Source organism: Pelmatolapia mariae, linkage group LG13 (genome assembly GCF_036321145.2).
Source record: "Pelmatolapia mariae isolate MD_Pm_ZW linkage group LG13, Pm_UMD_F_2, whole genome shotgun sequence".
Classification (NCBI taxonomy): Eukaryota; Metazoa; Chordata; class Actinopteri; order Cichliformes; family Cichlidae; genus Pelmatolapia; species Pelmatolapia mariae.
The window spans coordinates 21,771,376-21,794,857 of record NC_086238.1 but is presented as its reverse complement, the minus strand read 5'-3'; the positions used below and the strand labels follow the sequence as shown (position 1 = coordinate 21,794,857).

General features: G+C 39.8%; 1 protein-coding gene across 1 annotated transcript; it reads right to left on the bottom strand.

The window, feature by feature from the left end:
* Positions 1-1,737: 1,737 nt before the first annotated feature.
* On the bottom strand, positions 1,738-17,579 carry slc1a4 (solute carrier family 1 member 4). The gene is made up of 8 exons (XM_063491877.1): positions 16,985-17,579; positions 11,827-11,869; positions 10,281-10,346; positions 6,968-7,134; positions 6,590-6,823; positions 5,776-5,970; positions 5,530-5,664; positions 1,738-5,194 (listed from the first exon to the last, which is right to left on the bottom strand). Exons 1-8 carry the CDS (start codon positions 17,497-17,499, stop codon positions 4,966-4,968), a joined length of 1,584 nt encoding a protein of 527 aa, XP_063347947.1. The 5' UTR covers positions 17,500-17,579; the 3' UTR covers positions 1,738-4,965.
* Between the last annotated feature and the right edge of the window lie 5,903 nt (positions 17,580-23,482).

Sequence of the window (23,482 nt, the reverse complement as noted above, 5' to 3'; positions counted from 1 at the left end):
GTTGTTTTACCTTTTCTAAGTCATGACTGTAAATTTGCAGCTTTAGATTTCTCTACTCTTCCTTGTGAGAGTTCTTGCCTGGATTCTGTTGTTTCTTTTGGATTAAATGGTTTCTGGACTTTCTACCAAAGGTGTGTCTTTTGTTTAAGAAGTCTCCACTTGGGTCTAACTTGTACAACACATTACAAATATACTCAGCTAAAGGTAGATCCATCCAAACTGTCTGCTGTACCTTACTATCCAAGTAAGTAAACTTGTGTCTTGTATCTGGGTTTAGTTGGGTCCTGACAAAAGAACTGCTGTTTTACTTTTGTATCTTGAAGATAAGTCTTTTAATTGCTAGTGTCTGTAATACAGACCTTTTGTGCATTACAACGAAGCACCAATTAATTATTCAAATACTTGGAGATGGACTGAAAGGATTTTTCTGGTGGAGCTTTATCCAGCTTACATTTTCACATACAACTACAAGACACGGAGAGAACAAAGGCAGGTTTGAATCAAGTAAAAGTGAAAAAGTACAGTCAAAAAAAGTCAGAAAGCATAAAGTAGGACAATTCTACCATCTATTTTTATGCACAGGTAACTAAACCGTCTCCTATATTAATGTAATACAAAAATATTAGTACACGAGAATACAAATGTTATTTAAATCTAAATTCTAATTCTAATGATTGTACTCATCTTGATACTGTTACTGTTTAGGACATAAGCAATAAAAGAGAAAAAAAACAGAGGGTTACTTTGCCTCCACACCTAAACAGAGATTCAGGTGAAGGAACACTAAGATCTGTTGTAGTGGCTCAGCATGGGGAAAATACTAAAAGCTCACAATAATTTCTAATCTAAGCTCCCGTAGATTTTCATGTTGTACAGGTTGTACATACAGGTTGGCTGATCTGCTGCTCTTTGTGGAAGTGCACAACTGAATTCAACAGGATGTAAGCAGATGTTTCACAGCAATCTCGGCTGTGTCCCATTACCTACACTAACTGTAGACTGTATATTGTCTTTACACTGACAGTATAAAGTTGGTATAATTATTGAATTCAGTCAGTGGATCTAAGCATCATTACCTGTAAAATAATCTATAATAATAATAAACCACAGCCACTGTGTGTATCAGTCCAACGCATGAATTCACCACATTACTGCAAGCTAACCTGTTTATCCTGCTGTTCATGCAACATTTGAATAACACAAAGTTAGTATATTATGTTCACACATCATATACAGATCCAATATGTGATTAAAAATGATGACATTTCATGTAATCTTTAAATCTGCAGTATATTAAGTGTCACTGAGCAGTTATTACATCTTTCTCCATCTCTGAGTGAATCTAGCTCTTTCACCTAATTTCTTGGCTCCTAATATTCACCCTTAAAATCTAGAAGAAGTGGTGCAAAAATGAGCACTTTACTCTTTGGATATGTACTGACTCCCAGAATATTTTTTTCCAGCAGTTGGATGCTTCAGAGATTAAATCTACTTGTCTGGTGACTGTTTCCAATATAATTAAAAAATATGGCTTGATTATAATATTTCACCTTTCACTATATTATACAGAAAATTTAAAAAACAAGAAAAATGTCTACAAAAAGAACTTTGCACAGCAAAGAAAGCAAACTGGCATTGTTCGAGCTGTGAGAGTGTAACACAGAAATAACTGCCCCTCTTGGGTGGCTTAGATTGACACAACCAGGAATCAAAACAGATCATTTGGGTTGCGTGACAAAAAAAAAACTTTAATAACTTTTAATGTTGACAGACAGCAAAAATAACAGGAAAGTGACAGCTGTACAGACGGCACAGAAATGTAGCAGCTATTCCTAAAAGAAAAGAGGAGGAGGTCATCAGAAACACTGGCAGGTGAAGTTTAGTTTCAAAAGTGTACAATAAGGACAAATATATTTGAAACTGTTAAAAGGATAACATACAAATAATACAAAAAAGTCAAACTAATTGCAATAAATTAAAATATATATCACACATGTACCACATCATGTGTAATTACATGTGATTGTACAAGATACAGTTTACTAAGCTTTAAGTTAAGCGAGAAATTGTTAGCTTATAAAAATCAGGTGTGAAATCTGTACCAATGAGTAATAAGTCCTGAAACAAACTAGTTTACATCCTCTTTAAAGGAGACAACTAAAGTAGCACCACCACATCATAACGAGCCTCTCACAAGTAAGGTGACAGCGACATGAATGACTTCATTTCACACATGAAAAAACAAAACAAAAAAGAATCCCTCACTTCTGAGTATTCTTCATTTGAAAATACAGAATCATGTCACAAGAGCAAAGCAGTCTCATCACCAGCTGTTAAATGACAGATCAAATAAATAGCAGATATCACCACTGTCATGCAAAGTTTCAGACAGATGCAGAAAGAGATGCAAGCAGCTTAGTACTTTCACATAACCGCCAGCAGAGGGCAGCAAAGACTCATCCTGCTGCTCAACCAGCAGAGATTTGGCAGTCTTGTAGTCACGTAAAACCGTAAATCAGCAAGACATTGGATATGAAAATCGCATCCCAGGTTACCACAAAGTAATGAGGGGCACTATCTAGACTCATATCAGTCAGTGAGCTCATTTGTGAATATAAAATTATGTAGTAAGCGAGAAGAGTAGGATTCAGATGCTCTGACACAGCTTAGGATGCACCTCTTAAAAACAATAAAATATAAATATTAAAAAACATCATATAATTTCCACTCTGGTGTCATAATGTCATGGCGCAAGACTCGGACATCACTGAGAAAAATCACCCCGATAATCAAAGGATGGATTTGCAACAAAATAACGTGCAGCGTGATATGAACTGCAATTTGGTCCAGTATTTGAGTGTAAACATTTGATGAGGATTTAGATTTTTGAATGAATGACTTATGAATTTGCTGTGATTTCTCAGACACACCACTGTCAACTACTGACCTTACTGACAACTTCAAGTTTCACATGTGATCTTCAATAAAAGCAGACCTGGAGTGTCAAAGAAGTGTGGTTACAGTACTCACAAACAAACTAACTGTTAGCTTTAACAGTATCAACGGCTTATATTAGTCCTTCAAATACACACACTCTGGCAGCTGTGTGTGAAGTATTCAACTTTTTAAATCATTTTTTAATATCTTTTCCCCATTTTCTGTTGAACGTTCATATTAAACATAGCTAAAGTTTGCCACATTTACATTTAGCATATGTAAATGTAATCACTGTGAGCCAAAAGCTCAAACAGCTTCTGACTGCCCAGAATACCAAGTCTTTTCGACTTTCATAAAGTAAAGGCCATATAGCTCACAAGAACAGGGTGCTTCTCCTCTGCTGGCTTCCAGAATGTAGCCAATCAGAACAAAGGGGGCTTTAAGAATGGGGCTCTTAAAGACACAATAAAATGGCTTATTTAAGTATAAACTGAGGTGCTGCAGAATGGGCTAGCATAGGGCTAACATAAATGAGACATTTATGGACAGTAAATCATCCAAACCTGTTTTTGACTCCCAGAATAAGAATAGCAAGCTTCAACAATTTTATATCTATATCATTATTATATTTGTCTAGTTAGCCACAGTTGTTATTACCTAAGTGTCAAGTGAGCTTCCCTGGACTTATTCTAAACACCTGACATGATACTTAGCTAAGAAAAGAAGTAAAGTGATAAGTTAAAATATTCTAGCATAGCTTACTGTTAGCATAGTGTTAACACAGCTTTAGCTGGTTAGCAAACAAAAAAGAAACCAAACTAGCTATGTTTCAGACTCCTTGGTAGCATAGCAATAATGCTCTTAGCTATATTTTCTTTTTAATAAAATAGCTAAAATCAGTGTAGCTAAACATCAAACAAGTATGTTGTCACAAAAAGCTAAGAAATATGCCAGTATGTACAACTTAAAAAGGCTGATGTACATTGAACTTTAAAGAGCTAGCTTTAACCATTTTGAAAAATGACTTTTAAGCTGCTCTCGTTACAAAATTGTTGGCATCTGCTTGTAAAATGTTGATGTCAGCTTTTTCCCTGTAGTAATATTGATGTGAAGAATGGTTGTTTTCTCAGATATAAATAGGGTCTTGTTTTATTTAGAGACTAGATCATACAATTGACCTTTCCCCCATGAGAACATAGGGCAATGCATGCAGACCAATATTCCAAGGAGCTTGGAAAGAAAGCAACTTGACTCCTTTGGGTTTCTTGAAGATGTTTTACAGCTGTGAAGCTTCTTCAGTTCTAAAACCTCTTAACAGCCCTTGTAAACTTTTCTCTGGATTATGAAAAATATTACTCTCAAACTGAGGCCCAAACAGTTACCACAGTTACCACTTCAACCTGACCTGACACTACAAAATGTGTTGTTTTCATCCAGCTATTCAAGTAAGGGACATCAAATTGAAGTAAAACGCATACCCAGACTTCCACCAGTACTTAAACAATGACAGACATCGTCGAGATTGGTTAAACACTCTTACTTGTCAGCATCTGTTGAGTCGTTAATACTCTATAGTTTAAGCATGTCATGGTATTTGCAGTCTGAAGATAAAAAGAAATAAATGCACTTCATCATGTCCTGTTATACAAAGCTGCCGATGAGCAGTGACTGGAGTAAGATGAACATAACTGTCACATTTATGGGAATGTTTTAGACTTGGTATGTTTCTGTCACTGTTCATGTCAAAATGCTTTAATAAATAAAATGTAAAATACAAAAACTATTGACTTAAACGACTGGGCAAATCATTTCAGTGTAAATTATTCTAAAATTTCATATATACTCAATTTAGCATTAAGATGCCAGAATGGAAACCCAATTTTAAAAATAACAGTGACACTATGTGGACTTTCCATGCTCTAGCAGGCATTTTTTTGGCCTTACACTGAATCAGAATGCTTCCACAAAAGCAGCATGTCAGAGATGTCAAAGGTAAAAGGTCAAGAAAGGAAAAAAGTCTTGCTGGGATCACAGCACTGACTCAATGGCTTCCGGCATAGCTTCTAAGGCTTTGGCTTGATGCGTGACTAATGGAGATGTCTCCTCCTCTGCCTGGACGTTGGCCACCGCCTCCACTCGGACTTCCGACAGCTCCCCCTCCTGTTGATGCTTCTTCATCTCCAGCTGGTTTATGTGGTGGAGGATTCCCGCGCCAAGAGCGTCGCCCTCTACGTTCACTACAGTGGTGGTACGATCTCTGTTCACAAAGAGAACATTTGTGACAAATTTTGTGATGATGATGGTATCAAGGCAGACGGAAGGTTGTACTAACAGAAGGCCTTTGCTTTTCAAAAGAAGAATTGAACTTAGTATCATAAAGAAGAACCTGTATTTTAAATATGACCTATTTCCATTTGTTTGTTTAACCTATGTGTGTGTTTGCTCTAGGAAAATACTGCAGGGGGTTTCTGTTGGTCCTACAGTTGGGAAACTCTGATCTAGTTGGCTTACTATACGCTACGTGAGGTGTAGGTGTACGTCTGTAGTCTGTAGTCATCTGTAGTCTCCTATGTTTTCTAATATGACACTCACACAATCCAGTCAACAGCTAGCATGAGGGACAGGTCGTTGGTTGGCAGGCCGATGGCCTCCAGGATGATGGCAATGGTGATGATGCCACCGGCTGGGATGCCTGCTGCACCAACACTGGAGGCTGTGGCCGTCACCCTGGAAGTGTGATTCACAATAAAATACAATAAATTTCCACCTGTTTATGCCAGTAGGAAATGTTGGTGGTATTATTGCTTAATAAAAGTTTTTCACATTCCCTCAACTTACAGGATTGTGAAGATCTGCCCAGCGTTCAGCTCGGTATTGTTGAGCTGAGCAATGAAGACGGCAGCGATGCACTGGAAGATGGCAGCGCCATCCATGTTAACCGTGGCCCCAATGGGCAGAATGAAGCGGCTGATGCGTTTGTCCACACCATTATTCTCCTCCACACACTTTATCATAGAGGGTAGAGTTGCTGAACTAATGAGAGAAGAAAAATGCAAATGAAAAAAATCTTTCTTTTTTTTGGTATGTGTCACACTGATTTTTGGAAGGTTTGTGTCCCATTACATCTGGCCTAAAACTAACATACCAGCAGAACACCATACCAATAGTCAAACATGGTCGTGGTGGTTTGATGATTAGGGGCTGCTTTGATGCATCAAGATCTGAAACTTGCCATAATTCACTGAAGCATTAACTCTGCTGTCTACCTGAAGCTCAAATTAATTATGCAGAAGGACAACAATCCAAACCACACCACCAAGTCCACCTCTGAAAGTTTTTGGAGTTGCCCATTAAAAATCTAGATTTAAATCTGACTCTGATACTTTGGCCGTTCATGCTCAAAAACTCTCCAATTTGGCTAAATAAAAACAATTCTACAAAGAAGAGTGGAAGAAAATTCCTCCACAGTGATGATGTTCTTAATAAATATGCAAATATGCAAAAAATAAGAAATCAGGGAGGGCCAAATACTGAATAAGTGTAAGACTTCACTAATATTACATGTCAACTTTTTATTTACATACATTTATATTCATTGATTTGCAGGTTCCCTGTAACAGTTCTTCAGTGATTCTGCAATGTACCAGTATACCTGGAGCAGGTTGCGAAGGCAGTGGTGAAGGGTGTTATTAGGCCAGACAGGAAACTGAAGGGGTTCTTGCGCGTTAAACCAAAGTAGATGAGGGGTAGGACGATGCCTCCATGGATAACGTGGCCCAAAATCGAAGCAAAGATATATTTTCCCAGACTGGTGACCAGAAGAACCACATCTTCCATCTCCACAATTTTACTGCCCACTAGGAACATGATGCCAAAGGGGATATACCTAAAGAGACACAGGAGAAAGGAAGAGTCAAATACAACAATAAATAGTGCAGCACAGACAGTCAATGTCTATCCTTCTTTAACTGACTAATAAATGTCATAAAATATCCCCACATTTCAATAAATTTCATCCAAGAGCACTTACCACATGATCCAGGACACCAGCACCATGGTGGCTTCGTTGAAAGCATTGAAGAAACGGATGAGTTCCTCTCCCTCGTCACCCAGTTTCCTCAGTGCCACACCAAACACCATGGCAAACAGCACCAAACCCAGAATGTTCATGCCATCTGTTTCTGTACCATAAGGGACCTAAGGCACCAAGCAGAGTCACACTGTAAGAGCCTGAGCATACTGACAAGACTGTGTTAAGAAGGGCTGTCAAAAACCTCGTTGATTTAAGTGAAAAGGGAGCAAAACACAGAAGAGGAAAGGGTCTCCAGTCATGCAGAAGGTTTGACAAATGTATCTTGGCAAGAGCATCTGTTTTACTAAGACTTAGTGTCACTGAAAGTACATTAAAGAGCTTGAGTGGAAGAATCTTTTCTTGGAAAGTGAAGAGCTACAGCATTACCTAGGCAGTGTTTGACCGTGCAACTTTACCAAATCCCTTTCTTTTTTCATTCTGTCCATATAAAAGCAAAGTTGAATCACACAGTTTCAGCTGCCCACAAATAGCAACAATACGCTTCTTCTCCTGAGTTGCTTCAGAAGAATTTACAGTTTGAGAGAATAACAACTAACAAATTTTCATGACACAGAATTAAGTTTTTTTTGGCTCTCGCTCGCCTCATATTTACGTCAGCTCATATCTTAACACTAGCCACTCACTACTGTGAGGTTGTACTGTGAATGCTTGAGATTAATCCTCTGAGAACTATGACTCTCTGTAGAAACGTTTGATCAGACTGGACCAAAGTGGTGGTCCACTGACCCATAATTCAAACTGCCTGCAAGGCTAAAATTGCTTGTTGATCCAACTTGATCCAACTTAGCTAAGAAAACAACTAAACTTGTTTTCTTAGCTAATGAAACACTTCACACAATAGGAGTTCCACACTGATAATCACACATTGAACTCTTGGATGGAACCTTATGTGTATCCTTTCATTGTGGAAAGATAAACTTGTCAAATAATAGAGCTTGTGTAGACTGCAGTAGTATATACGACACCTTTTGCATGCTGCAGAGTGTGTATGTGCGAATGCAAAAGTCTGGAGGCAGTAGAAGTATTCAGTGAACTGGATGACAAATAGGGACAAGGACAAATCCTGTGCTCAATCCCTTTCCATTGTGCCGAGCTCTCCCACAGCTACACCAGCTTCATCCCCTGGCACTGGGGTGGGTGGGTAGGGGGCGACAGTCCACCAAGACCCACGGCACACAAATACCATGGACCAATGCCAAAATCAGATTCCCCCACTGTTCCCCCATACTGGGTCAATGGGGACAAGCCACAGCCTCTGGGTGAAGCATTAGGATTTAAAGATTATCCTCAAAATTTAACAAGTTATATAATCAAATAGAGTAACTTATAAAACTTCTCTTTGCTCTTTAACGATCCTCGAGTACAAACAAGCTACTTGAGTGCAGTGCTACTAAAAGCCTTTAAAAGTGCTTCCTTGTATTAACTAACAGGATGCTGCTGTGGTACAAGCCTAAAAAGGCTTTTGTACTATTCCCTAAATGCTTTTGTTTAGCAGTCTGTTTACCATTATGCATCTGTTAGCCGGCTTCCGATCGTCTGTCTCTCCTGCTGACAAATAAGCAAAGCCATCATACACTTGTCTATGATGCAACATCCACTACAAGTAGCAGGCAAGTGGCAATCAAGAAATCTGGTACTGGTCCTCTGTCAGGATTTTGTTTTTCCCTCCTAGTAAAGACCAGCACATCATCTTGCCTCACATCAGGCATGCAGGTCATCTTGCTGGGTCAAGATGACCTGCATGGTGGCCAACAACTGAACTGAAGAAGCTTCTCAGATGAGAGGTGAAACGTCTTCAAGCAACTTAAAGAAGTCCAGACGCTTTGCTTTGCAAGCTCCTTTGACTACGATGTCCTGGATGACTGACAACCTTCACAGACATATAGGGGGAGTCATCTGATTATTGGGGTTTTCTCCCTCTTATTGTATATATAATATATAAAGCACGTCGAGACAGCTATTGTTGTGATTTGGCACTATAGCTTATGAAGCCATTGTAGTAATATAGTTTTGTTGCCTGGCAATCAAAAAGAAAAAAAAAAAGCACTCAGGACAAAGATGCCTTTAGCTAACTCAGACTGCTGAAGCTTCATATAAGCTTATATTAAAAAGTATTCAGTATTTACTAGATTTATTTAGCCTGTGGTTCTTTTCTAGTGTTGTCACAGTATAATCACAGTATGGAATAATAACTTGTGTGGAGAAGTGGAAAACATGTGAGCACTTGATAAAGATAACTGCACTATATAAGTCCAGCATGCTTTTTAGTAGCAGAAGAAAATGCATGGATGGATGGTAAATGCAAAAAACCCTGCAATCTGCAGATCACATAAGATCTCTTCTGCTGGTATTTGCAATTCCCATGTTTACGCTTGTCCACACTTTTAAGAGCAGAGAGATAAACCCTTGTTTTCATATTAACCCTGAAACACTAACGTCTGCTGACTTTCATCCACATGCTGAATAATATATAGAAAAATTCATATATGTGTATATATATTTATATAGATAGATAGATAGATAGATAGATAGATAGATAGATAGATAGATAGATAGATAGATAGATAGATAGATAGATAGATAGATAGATAGATAGATAGACTGGACAAGGCTCACATGCATGGCCCTGCATGTGAGACATGCATGTGAGCATGTCCCCTCACATTCACGTTAGTGATAGTGTCAGTCTACACAGTTGCATTCTAAAGTTACTAAGTGACTTGTTTTTCCCTTTTTGAACACCTTTTATCTATAAAATCAGATTATGACATCAAGAAATTATAAGAAATATATCAATACTTAGAATTTAAGAGTACTAAAACTAGTACTAGAAGCACTCATTGAGTAAAGTAATATTTATCTAACGATTATTTGGCACCAGTGAGCTAAAGACAGATTAAAAACTCATAAATAAAAATGACTGGCCTTTAGCCTTATTTGTAGTGATTGTACTGTTCGCATGGCTATCAGCATTTCACCATCAGCCTTGACCCTCTTTCCCAAAACCAGCTCTTTCATTAGACGTGCACATACTGCTTATTCAGTGGTTTTGCACCCACGGGTGACTGACATACAAACAAGGTGCTCAGAGCAAACATGTACCTCAAGGATGGACGATGGCTTAACCTCCTGTTTTCAGTTTGACAGAGGTAACTGTTTGATGAGAGCACTTTCCTTTCGTAATCTGGTACTTTACGTGTTACGTAGTCTGCATGCAAAACTTCACACAACAGATGTTCCCAGCTTTTACCTTTTGGTAGAGGGTCGTCCCATTGGTATCATTCCCCACAGCAACCATCTTGTAGTCTGTTGCGTACTGTAACATAAAGAAAGAAACATGCGTTTGTTTATTTTGTTGTATTGCTGAAATAAATTAATGTTTTTAGAAATTGAATTCTAATATAATATGACATCTGTAGAGTTGCTTTTTGAATAATCAGATGCAACTGTTTTAAATAATACATTTTACAGACATTGCTGAGGAACAGGGCATCTATCTGAGCAGAGATGTCACAAAAGGGAACCCACAAGCTGCCACTGACCCCCTTTTTAAAATATGATAGATGTTTCCTATACCAATCTTCCTCGGGGGTTTTATTTTCTGATTTCCCATGGGCCTCTTCTTGGTTGCTCAGGTTTAAAAAATCCTGGACATTTTCAGGCTATGAGTAGTTCACTGTGTCAGTACTTTTTGTAGTAGACTTGGGACCCAGTTGGACACGGTCCACTGATGTTCAGTCTTTTCAGTAAACAGAACTGCAACAATGCCCCTTTCCCTCAAAGCATTTCTTTAGACACCCCTATAGGGTAGAGGTTTCCAACATCTCCTAAAGATCTATATGAGCTTAAAAAAGTCTTGGTTCTTAAAAGTTCTTTGGCATGTAGGCACATAGAGTAGATGGGTATAGTCTCAAATGAAAAAGCCAGCTATCCAATAATCCAAATCTCACACATCATTTGTTTAAACGTCTGTTTAAACATCGAGCTGCCTGTCATTTTGTGTAAATACCCCCTCTCCTCTGCTTTCTTGGTCTAATCCACTGTTGGAGCCGTTCCCACGGGGGGCTCTACCACAGCATATACTGAGTGTGCGGGGGTACACTGAACTCTGTAACCTGGCTTCACTTTAAACACTTTTTCACTCTTTCTGTGAGAAATAACTGACTTGTGTGTGTGTGCGTGTGTGTGTGTGTGTGTGTGTGTGTGTGTGTGTGTGTGTGTGTGTGTGTGTGTGTGTGTGTGTAATTTACAGGTGTGGTTTAGGAGAAGTTTAAGGTTTGATGAAGTGTGTCCGTGCATGATTAAAAGAGTGTGAACATGCTTTCCTTTCTCCCTGTGTGTGCATGTGTGTATAGTTAATTTCTATCACTTCATCTCCAAATATTGAATTTTCCAGGTCCTTGTTTTAGCTGTAACAGCCAAGATGTTGTGCGGTGGAGCGGCCCGTGTTGAGGAGTACCGAGGCGAGGTGGGTTGCTAGGCTAGCTTTAATGGAATGGTTTCGCCATGGTAACGGCTGGTGAGGGACAAGAAAAAGAGGTGTTCGGGTGAACAGGGGAGCGCTGCGGACTCTATTCTGGATGTCTCCTCATTAAGAGGCTCTTGGTGCTCTAACCAGGATTTATGGCAACTCTAAATGGATTTGTAGGAGCAGCCGTGTGGTTGGGAAAATAAATTTGAATGAACAATCTGCACGAGACACAGGTGGTACAGGAAAGAGGACAGAAAGAGGAGGATAAAAGGTGTATGTGTCTGTGTGTGTGGGGGTGGGCAGGAAGTAAGGAGCTGGCACTCACAGAACGAAAGGCAGCAGCCACCAAGTTTGCTGGAAACAAATTCCTGAGAACAGAAGCAAAAACAAGTTAGCGCCACAGAAAATTACAGTCATCTCAGTCCTGTTCTCCTGTGTGAGCCACTTTATCTGAACAAATGGTAAAAGGCCAACATCTACAACAAGATTGGACAGGTATTTCAGAATCATGTGTATCCCACCCGAACAGTAAATTCTCAACAGGATTGGTTTATCATCGTCGTATCTTGGCCTTTTTCCCAGGATCCTCCCTAAAGTTTGCAGCCCAAACTCCCTGATAAAGCAGCTGTTCGGACACGAACCTGCTGTCTGTTTCATCTTTTCGTAAAACAAATTAGCGAGGTCTTACCTAGGGTTAGTTATCTTTCCCTGGAGGTTTCACTGTTCTCCAGTCAACTAAAGGTAAAGCAAAGTCAGGCAAATGTGGAAAATAAAATTAGACTAAATTTAATCCCTTTATACTTTTCAAACTCTAACTCAAGCACTGCAAGTCTCACATGCTACTCAGTTAGTTTCTGGTACAAAACTGATACACAGTGTAGTGAAGATTCATATTTTCTTAAGTTTTCTTATTAATTTCAAATTAATTCAATTAATTTCCTTTCTATTCTTTCTTCATCATTATTTGGCTGCTGTTCTTTTGTCAACTGCTCGACAAACTTTACTTGAGGTCTGCATTACCATAGCAAAAGGTTACAAAATTTCTTGGCAACACGTTCCAATAGTGACTGAGATATTTTGCCAACATGAAGCACTACTAACAGTGTCACTACTACTAACAGTGTCAGTACAATCTTGTGTCTAACATGGTCACAAGAAGCACTCACAGGAGAACACTGATAGCAACTGAGATTATCTTAGATGTTACTTTGACATGTCTCGATGCATTCTCAATGATCCAGGTAAGGAAATCCCTAAAAGTTGATTCTGTTCATCAGTCGAGACTGAAGAAGTCACTTGTCACTTTCTCTCACTGAAAATGCTACGTCCAGATGAACAGAATCAACTTTTTGGGAGTTACTTTGTCAAGTAACATCCACCTAAATGCTGCTGCAGGCCAAGCACACCTTTTGAATGCCAGAAAGTCCCCGATGGCAACATCTTGCAACTTGTCAAAGAGTGCACAGCATTCATCCCACACCTGAATTTGCCAGATTGCCAGAATCTGAATATCACAGAGTATAAGTGACGTTGCTGGTTAGCGATCAGGTACACCTGTATGTAGTCCATAGTACTGGATTTTGGATCAGCAATAGACACACACTATTGCTGTTTTGTTTTTTCCGTAATTTGAATCATGACAGTAATAACAGCATGGGAAATGTGACATAATCACAATAGTCAGTTACTAAAAGACAGTGAGGAACAATAGGAGTAATTTGGCACTGAGATGATTTTTTGTCTTCCATATTTAACCTCAGTAATGCAGAGGATAATAACCAGATTTACAGGGAGTTTATTATTCATCCTCAAAGTGAACAGCCTACTTTGGTTCATTATCCCTTTTGTCGTTATAAATCCCTCATTCAAACATTTTCTTGACAGATTGTCACAGACAGAGTGTCAAGGAGTTTACTTTCACTACTGTAAGATAATCATGCAGGGATTACTAGAAGCCTGCAGGCCCTTTCTACATACTGCTGTGTGTTTGTTGTAACGTTATCCTCTGGGGTCACACTGTATTGTGCAAAGAAATACAGGCTTTGCTCACATCTATTCCCATGGCCAGACCAGAGCCAAGCAATTCAGCTCATAACACCATGACCCCGTCAACTCTGCCTTGAGTTCAGGGACAAATGCTGCTTCAGCTGTTGAATATCTCAGCTCCCCAGGACACGCTGGCAGGTAGCCACAATATCTTCACTTAGTCTTTTCTTTCCTTTCCTGATGTTGCAAACAAGTGATATGTTTTGGTTAAATTCTTGTTGCAACCCAAGATTCCCTAAATTCTTTTCCTTTATATGAAGGCAGTCAGGTTTCATCCTAGCACATGACCACAGCAAGAATCTGGATTAAGCCTGGGAACCCAGAAGTGAGCTGGCATGATTTTCCCAGAGTCTCCCTAGAGGCCCACTGTCTCTCTGTGGACTGATGTTACATAATAGCTTGACTTTCTAATTAATTGAAGCCAAGTATCATGAATGATCATTTCAAGGCCTAATTCAAATCCAATGATGTGATCTGAAATGACCAGTCTGTCTGTTGCTGGTTCTTCTGGTTTTTAGATGGCACTTAATGCAACAGTTTACAGGTTTTTCTACTGGATGGACACATCCAGCCAGTAGATTTAGTAGTATAAATTTGTGCTTCAGCTTTGATGAGAACATTTTAGAATTTTTATTAATGTATAACTCAGTATTAAATAGCTGATGTGTGTGGCTGTGAATTGTCCTCCTACAGTTTATGAATGCAGGTTACTTCCCAAACTTGCTAGCTTTAGCCTCTCATTAAGCTATGTTCACTTTTGGCAGTAAACACCAATATAGTCCTAGCTAAAATGCTAAAATGCTAACAGTAAATCTTCAAAATGCAAAGTGCAGAAATCTCAGCCTTATTAAGAAGATGAAAATAAAATGCTTATTAGTTTCTTAGATTAGCGAGCATTAGCTTTCCATGCCTTAAATAGTTAGTTGCTATCAAGCAGAATTGGTAAGCATCTTTCAGAAACAAGTTAAAACAATCCAAAATATACATTTAATCCTAAAAGCTAGCAAAGAAAAGCTAAAATATAGAGAGGTTATTTAAAAAATGGGCAGGCTAGCAAGCCACAAAGCTAACACCAGGGTTTTGTTACTACAAATAAAACTGACTGGCTGAACCTTCAGGTTTTTAGTCAAACACCACATGCCTGGTAGTGCACTGAATAAACAGACTATCTGGAGTGGGGGGAAATAATGTAATACCCTGTGATATGACACATGTTTATGGAACATAGACAGCAGAAAGCATGGACAAAGCTTTTGGGTGGGAAAAATGAAACCATTGCTGAAGTGTCTTAAACCTGCATTCAGTCCACCAGATGGTGATACAGTATCTGTGGTTTCAAAAAGTCTTGTGGAAGTTTAAGGGAAAATAGCATTGTGAGTAAATGTTTCCAATGAGGTCTGTTGTGTAAATTGTGGTTGCACTATGTTTCGAAAAGAAGGAATATCCACACTATGCTCATTGGCTAAAGGCTTGTGATTTAGAAGTTGTTAGGCAATGTGTGAGTGGTTTCACAGTCAGACCTGCCCCACCTCATCCCATATTTGAAGCCGAGATGAAGTCGAGACAGCAGAAACTAATCTTGAGGCTTGACAGACTTCAGAAAGCAACAGGGTTAACGTCACAACAGCCACCATCTTTCACACTGTCTATATCAAGAAAATGCACAGTGATTTATCTGGTACTAAGACTAGCCCCCCTCAACCTGCTCCACCTGCAAAGTTAAATGTTAGCTTTTTCAATAGTACCTGAATCAGAAACTTGTTAAAATGAATATTCCCAAAATATTCTTACTTTCTGAATCAATAGCTTTGCTCAAACAAATTAACCTTAGTCTATATGTATAAACACAGAATGAGAAGCAGACAAAAACACTCTCTTCACTGGACTTAGCTTTTGCGTTCTGTCCTGTTCTGATGTAACCCACTGTGAAATTTACACCATCTGAATACCTGCAAAAGCATAAAGTTTGAGAAATAACAGCAGCATGTCCACCTGCTATCATGATAAGGGAGGTGTGCTAGCTGTTTGCACTACAGTCTGCTACAGGCTCTGCACCTCTTTGCCTTCCCCAAAATACATCCTACTATTTCAACAGCTGTCAGCTTTCCCTCACACTGTGGGAACTTATTATTAACCACTGAAGGCTGCTGAAGAACACTGATATTTATAGGCTAACAGCACAGCTTCCATGAACAACTGCCATGCTGGAAAAAAAAATCAACCAACTTTACAAGGAGTTGAGTTGAAAATTGTACCACAGAACCTCTACCTGTATAATCAAGAGTTTGCCCCAAAGACACTGACTGTGTCTCTTCATAATCAGCGAAAAGCCATCAGTAGATTTTTTATATGTGCTTATTTGTCCCCTGGAAGCCATCAGACTGCAATCTGGGCTCTATAAAGTATCCCCTATCGGGCACAGTTGTGTGTAACAGTGGTGTCAAGATACACTCTTAACAGTGGCAGCTAACTTAGGTTAAAAATAATTCATAATTACAGGTACTTATGTTATGGCATGGTGTCGATCAGATGTGACATGACAAAAGTCCACTGTGCAACCCTCCTTTCCCTGCTGTAAGTGGCACTTACAGCTCCTCTAATTACATCAGAGGTTAGACAAGCATTTGTAGCAACATGGCATTGTAAAGCGGCAATCAACTATTTAAAAGCAAGAAGGGCTTTAAATACTTTAAGTAAAAGTACTCATTGATACATTAATTGGCTTGCAGTGAAGGTGGAGCAGTAAAACTGACATCTGCTTTCTGATACAGCTCTGAAAAGAAGTGCAGAGGGTTACAGGTGATGCAAGTAAAACTAACTATTAGGCTACACTGAAACGTAAAGTTCTTTAAGACGAGTGCAGTGAGCCCACTCTCAATCTGAGTGGGAACATTAAAACACTTTTAACTGTTAGGCAGAGCTCTCCATCCACATCAGAGCAGCAGACCGAACTGTCAGTGGAAGATTTGACCTGAACAAATAAAGCACTGTTTACAGATACACTGCAGGATACACTGACCTGCTCCAGGGGTCACTCGGATGGTTTACTGGCTCATTGTGACATTGATCTTAAACACTTCCAAACAGGACCACCGTTGGAATCTTACTATAACTGTAATCACACTCATTTAGATAGTACACAGATAAAGTCTTCTACAGTGGCAGAGAGGACTTGGTTGTTTCAGTGGCGCACATGTGAGGCTTACTACAGCAGCCGTAGCCTTACTGAGCGTGTGCGCACGCATGCCTAGGATGACTGCGAGCGTGGAGCCATTCGTGTGTGTAACTAACCAGCATTCCCAACCGCCCCGAGGCACGCTGTGCCACAGTTCCCATCAGATTCACTAGAGTACAGCACACAAATCCCCTTCTTGCCCCACTACCCTCTAACATGCTACCGTGTGCGCTGTTTAAGGCGATTAAAGAGGGCTCTTTACCTGGCCAGATCTAAGAAGGAGTCGGTGGTCTCCTTGTTGCTGCTGACGCTCTCCAGTCCCAGGTTGTTGGTGTTCAGGGCTCCCGCGCCCACTCCGGGTTTGATGATGAAAGCCAGGGCTACCCCGATCCCCGAGGCGATCAGCGTGGTCACCAGAAAGTAGGCGACTGCGATGCCCCCCAGCTTGCCCAGGGAGCGAGTGTCCAGGCTGGCGGCCCCCGATACGAGACTGCAGACGACGAGGGGCAAAATGATCATCTTCAGCATCCGGAGGAGCATCTCACCGGGGAAGGCGAAGTAGGTCATCTGCGCTTTGGTCAGGTTCATGCTGCGGACCATCATCCCGAGCCCGACGCCCACCAGCACGCCGGACACCGTCAAGATCACCAGCAGGTTCTTTCTCAGAAACTCCATCAGCTTTTCTCCGAGGCTCTTCTGCGAGCCCTTCTCCAGGATCTGGTCTGTGGATGCTGAGCCGGGCATGGCGTGTCCGTTTATCTCGCTCTTTTTCTCCATTTTTAATTTTTTCTATTATCTCCGATGCGGCGTGGAAAGCCCAGTCCGGTTGCAGACAGCGTGGGTAGGACACACGTTTCTGTGAAGGCTGGTCCGGTGTTCAACTCTGAGCGCAGAAGCGGCAGGGCGAGCCAATGGAGAGTGAGCGACGACACAAAAAGCCAAGTGGAACATGCGCACAAAAGGGGGTACTTTATACCAAAAGCAAATGATGCAAGAGCGTGGGATATTGCCAGGGTCCAGTACTGAATAAATAACTGAGGGTTTTATGATTGAAACAGCAGACAAAAAGCCATTCCACCGGAGTGCGCGCTCTGCTGCTTTTCTTGTCTTCTTCCTAATATTGCAAACACATGAAAGCACCCTTTCACATCACTCATTTTCTGCACTCTTTGGAAAGCCCACCCGAATCTTGGGCTTAGGCCGAGAGCATCCTATTTCATGTCTACTTTTAGTTATTCACTATAAATATTTACGCCCATAGGTATTTTAGTGAAATAGCTGTCTTCTCTTCATTTTCACACTGATCACACCAACATTTGTTTCTCTAACGGGCAGAAATAGTCAGTGCAGTGGGCCGTGTCTGTCTCAGCCTTTTTGGCATGGTAATGAGATTAATCGTGATCTGTCACACACCCGTGCTGCTGCATGCTGATAATAAAATAACAGTTACTGTTTGCAATATTATGGATATTTTAGGAGCTTTATTAAACTTTTTTTCTGTTAAAGTATCGTTTTTACTCATAAATCCTTTCTGCATGCAATTTAATATTTTATTTTAATCTTTTATTATAATTATTTGTATTTTTATTTACAAGCCTTTAATAGTCAGTGGAATACAAGATCTGCTCTTGAAGCAAGCGACCAATCAGGGTGCAAGAATGAGAGTAGTGGATGGAGAGCAGAGGCCTGTCAGCACCATGGTCAGCGCTATGCGGCTCCTAGAGGGCGCTATTCACCAGCTCCTTTCACCTTTTCTTTTCTTAAAGCGTCACATTTAGACGGAACAGCAGCGACAGGGAAAAAGATCGAGAGTTTTCATTGGATTTCCGTCATTTTAAAGGTTCAACAGTCTCTTCTGTTGGAAGATAAGAACTGTTAGGTTTGCTCACGTTTACTAGTGAGACTCTCTGTTGCACTGCTGGTGTTTGACCACAAGATGATCCCATTGGAGAGCAGTTGGTTTAGTAAAGACGCAGCTGACCAAAGGTAAGCCATGAAAGTACGAATAAAGGTAGCGGCCTTGCTGCTGGAAATGTTTTCATATTCATTTTTCTTAAACAGTTTATTGGCTTTTGTGTCTAATAAAGATGTTTATCTTTATTATTCTTGATGTTTGAGTAGCAACTGTAAGTATAAAAAACGTGTTAAAATTTGATTTGACCTTCTTTTCATTATAAAATATATTTTAAAAAATGGTTTGTAATATCTTGGATCCACATATGAATCATTTGAAAGATTGTATCATATATGTAAAATCAGATAATGTTAGACATTGTTAGGTGCTCAATCAATCCTGAAGTCAAATCAGTGGGAGAGGTTTGGAAGTCTAACTTCTACTGGGGGGAGCTTAAACGTTATTTAGATAATGTTTGAAAATAAATGCCCAAAGGCAATTCAAGATGGCTGTCAAGTGGTGACATGTGGTTTTAGAGGAATTTTTGTGCTTTATAGTTGATGATGTTTGCATGACTGTAATGTCTGATTAGCTTGTTTCAATGGGGATTGCTTACGTTGAATAGCGCTGTTTTCACTCCTTTATAATGACTAAACTGGCAGCCTGTTGCTGTTTCAGATGGTGCAATAGCTTTCACACATTTTCTATGACTGTGAAAAAAATCTAAGTGAAATATAATGAAAGATAATGTTTTAGGAAAGCATGACAATAAAGTCAGCAGAGCCTTTATAAAAGACTGTAGTGCGAGTGGTCAGCTAATACATTCAAAGGAGAGAGAGGCAATATTCAGACGACACATGCAGAGGCAGTCCTCTGTTTCCCTGCCTCTGCGTTGTCCTCACTGACCCCAGTGCTGCTGTTGCTAAGTTGAGTTAAACTTTGCATGTCTCCACCAATAGAGACAGACTGTCCCCCTTCCCCTCACAGCTGTGTGGCCTGAATGCTGGAAATAACCACCGGCTTGTGGATCTGGAGTCATGGCTGTTTAACAGTGGCTAACATTGGCGCCCTGCCATTGTAAACTGCAGGGGGGGGGGGAGAAAACAGGGAAAGACACATACTTAGCTTCCTCTTGGAGATTGCTGAGCTGTCACCCAAGGACAAGCAAGAAAAAGCTGGTCCTTTTGGGAGGCACCGAGGCCCAAAACTGACCAAAAGCAGTAAAGGTTTACTATTTTAGTCATTATTATTATTATACTTATCCATAACCTTTATGGTCATTGTAAGGCGGTGTTGTGCTTCTGGATGAGGCAACTACCTCTTGTAGTCTTTAGTGTACCCACATTGTTCAGATCTTCAACAATTGTAATAGCAAGGATACTCAACAGCCTCAAGAGACCTGGTTATTGAAGAAATTCAAGAAAACGAGTGGAAGTCAACAATTCTGGAACTCTTTCTGGTCACTAAGTATCACAACCATTATGTCATTGTGGTTATGGACTACTGATGCACTCCATCAAGGCATCTGCTGGATTATAGTACCACCATGCCAACAGATAGACACGGGGAAGAAGTGTTCAGCTGTTTCAGTTTTCATATACTGAGCCTTCATAATGACTCGAGCGGATCTGGAGTGCCAGGTCTTCAGTGAGAGCTGCTGTAGCTGGGGTGGACAAACTGAAATTGCTACCACTGAGTGGATTAGTCCACTTGTAATCTGGCCACTCTCAACTCAACTCATTTCAACTAAACTCAGCTCAACTCAGCTCAACTCAACTCAAGAGTTTACACCAGAAGGACTGAAACTGCCCCCTGCACCTGCTTTGGTCTCACCAAACCGCTGTCCAGTCGTAGGTCTATTGTTATGTTTACTGCCTTCCTGTGAAGGCTTACTGGGTCACTTGATGGAACACAGTTTCACCTGTCCATTTCCTGCTATCATAGAGAAGTGTCCAGCTGGAGATTGAGGACAAGCCACAAAGAAAAGAGTATCTGCATCTCCTCCTCCACTACCTCCATGGATCTTCTCTGTGGTCTTTCTCTTTTCCTCCGGCCTGAAAATCTTTATTGTACATCCTTTGTCCAGTATATCCACTATCTCTCCTCTGCACATGTCCAAACAGTCTCAATCTCAGCTAAAACAACCTGAGCTGTCCCTCTGATACAGTCATTTCTAATCTTGTCCATCCTGATCACTTCCAGTGAAAATCTTAACATTTCAACTCGGCCTCCTGTCTTTTTTCAGTACCACCATCTCCAAACCTTACATCTCACTCCCATCTTTACAAATCCTGACACTCATGTCCACCTACTCCACCCTGCCTGTACTCTCTTCATCACCTCTCTTGTGCACTCTCTGTTGTTTTGGATGGTTGACCCCAGGTATTTAAACTCTCCCACCTTCACTATCTCTACTCCTTGCATCTTTACCTTTCCACTTCACCTTTTCATTCCTGCACATGCATTTAGTTTCACTACTAGTGACTTTCATTCCTCTTCTCTTCAGAGGTCACCCACCATCTCCTCCCTACACTACAGATCAGAATTTTGTCTGCAAACATCATAGTCAATGAAGACTCTAATCTCATCTTTCGTTTTAATAGGCTGACACCAATGACGGTAACATGTTTTCTCAAGGCTAAACTTTGGCATAAGAATTGATCTCATCTTAACTTATTTTATCTTATCATGTGAAATATTCACATAATTCAAACGAACATTATTTTAAGTATTCATTAAATTTGCTGTCAAAATAAAACCGGAATTCACAGCTCTGTGCACAAAGCTTGTTGTCTTCTACAGGTTGTGCTCAACAGCTGCAAGTTTCAGTTTTGTTGTTTTAAGTGTTGTGTGAGTATGGGTTCGAGATTATACTTAGATTAATTTGCACTAAAAGATTCACCAGTCACTTTAAAGAAAACAACCTAGGACAAGTATCTTCATATTCTAACAGACAAATTGTGGTCAAAATCATCATATTGTGAAATTTATTACATATCGGGATAATAATATTAATGCATATAAATATAATATTTATAAAATGTATATCCATAAAAATGCTGCTTAGTTTTATTTGGGATTACTGCAGTGGTTGAGTATTTCTGCCTTTATACAACACGACAGTGAAAATGAAAGTGCACTGTATTATAATGGTTAAAATATCCAAATTGTTAATGCTATATTATTGCTCAATTACACCTATATGCTACAGAGACCCACCATGTGCTGGGTCTCATGAGAGCTGAAAATAGAACATGTACAACAGGTGGCCACTGATGCGTTGTCCACAAAGTCAATTCTGAGCAATAGCAACGTCACGACCAATAGGATAATTCACCTTTCACATGTTAAAGCTGTGCACATTCTGTTATTCCAGGGGGCCTCAAGACCCTGCACAACAGAATATGCCGACAGGTTACAGATGATATTGTTATGGTCTCTGACAGTGGACTCATCTCTGTGCTTGGCTTGCTAGACGTCAGTGGACCACAGTATTTTATTACAGAGATTAGAGCATGCTGTGGGCATTAAAGGTACTGTGCTGCAGTGGTTTGAATCATATCTATCTTGTTCATATAAATAGGGAGCCTTCTTCTTCACACACTAAGGTTAATTATGGAGTTCCACAGGGTTCTGTGCTTGGACCAGTTCTGTTTATTTTCTACATGTTTCCCTTGGGTAGTATCATTAACATACATTATCATTGTTATGCAGATGATACCCAGGTTTATTTATCCATGAAGCCCGATAACAAACACCAATTCGTTAAACTGCAGGAATGTCTTGAAGACAAAGATGTGAATGACCTCTAAATTCCTGCTTCTAATTTTGGATAAAACTGAGGTTATTGTACTCAACCCTACAACATAATGTTTAACCAGATACTAACACTGGATGGCATTAGACTGTGCCACTGTAAAGGATCTTGAAGTTGTTTTTGACCAGGATATATCCTTCAGTGTGCACATTAAACAAATACATAGGACTGTTTTCTCGCATTCGTGTAATATCTCTAAAATTAGAAACATCCTGTCTCAGAGTGATGCGGAAAAACTAGTTCAAAAATGTATTACTTCTAGAACGGTCTGTTGTAATTAATCCTTATTGAGCTGACCTAAAAACTCATTGAATCCATAGGATATTTCTCACTGTCTCACTCTCCTCACCCCAAGCGGTCATGGCAGACAGCTGCCTCTCCCTGAGCCTGGTTCTGCCTGAGGTTTCTTCCTGTTAAAAGGGGTTTTCTCCTTCCCACTGTTGTCAAGTTCTTGCTCATAGGGGTCATCTGATTGTTGATATTTTTCCTCTGTGTTATTGTAGGGTATTTACCTTACAATATAAAGTGCCTTGAGGTGACAGTGATTTGGTGCCATATAAATACATTTGATTTGCAACTGAATTAATTTTTAAAAGTTCGTTTCCAGAGCTTTCGGTTACACTTCATGGCCATCTTCTTCACAGGTACTGTGCATAACCCTCTCATCATGTGAGTCTTATTACACACATAAGTTGAACTTGTGGTAAGATTTCCCTCCTCTTTTTTAACTAACCCAAGAACCAGTTTATTAGTTGTATTTCACTTCTGCTTGTCATCACTCCACCTTTGACAGTGACTCATGTTCAATCATGTACACGTCAAAAAAACAAAGACAGGGAGACACAACAGACACCTGCTCTTTTTACAGTTTATTGTATATGTATATTTATATATATATATATGTATATATATATATAAAACTACAAAAGTAAGACTGTTTCAAATTCATAGACAGCTGTACTTTTATTTCATTTACTATGTATGTATATATATATATATATATATATATATATATATATATATATATATATATATATATATATATATAT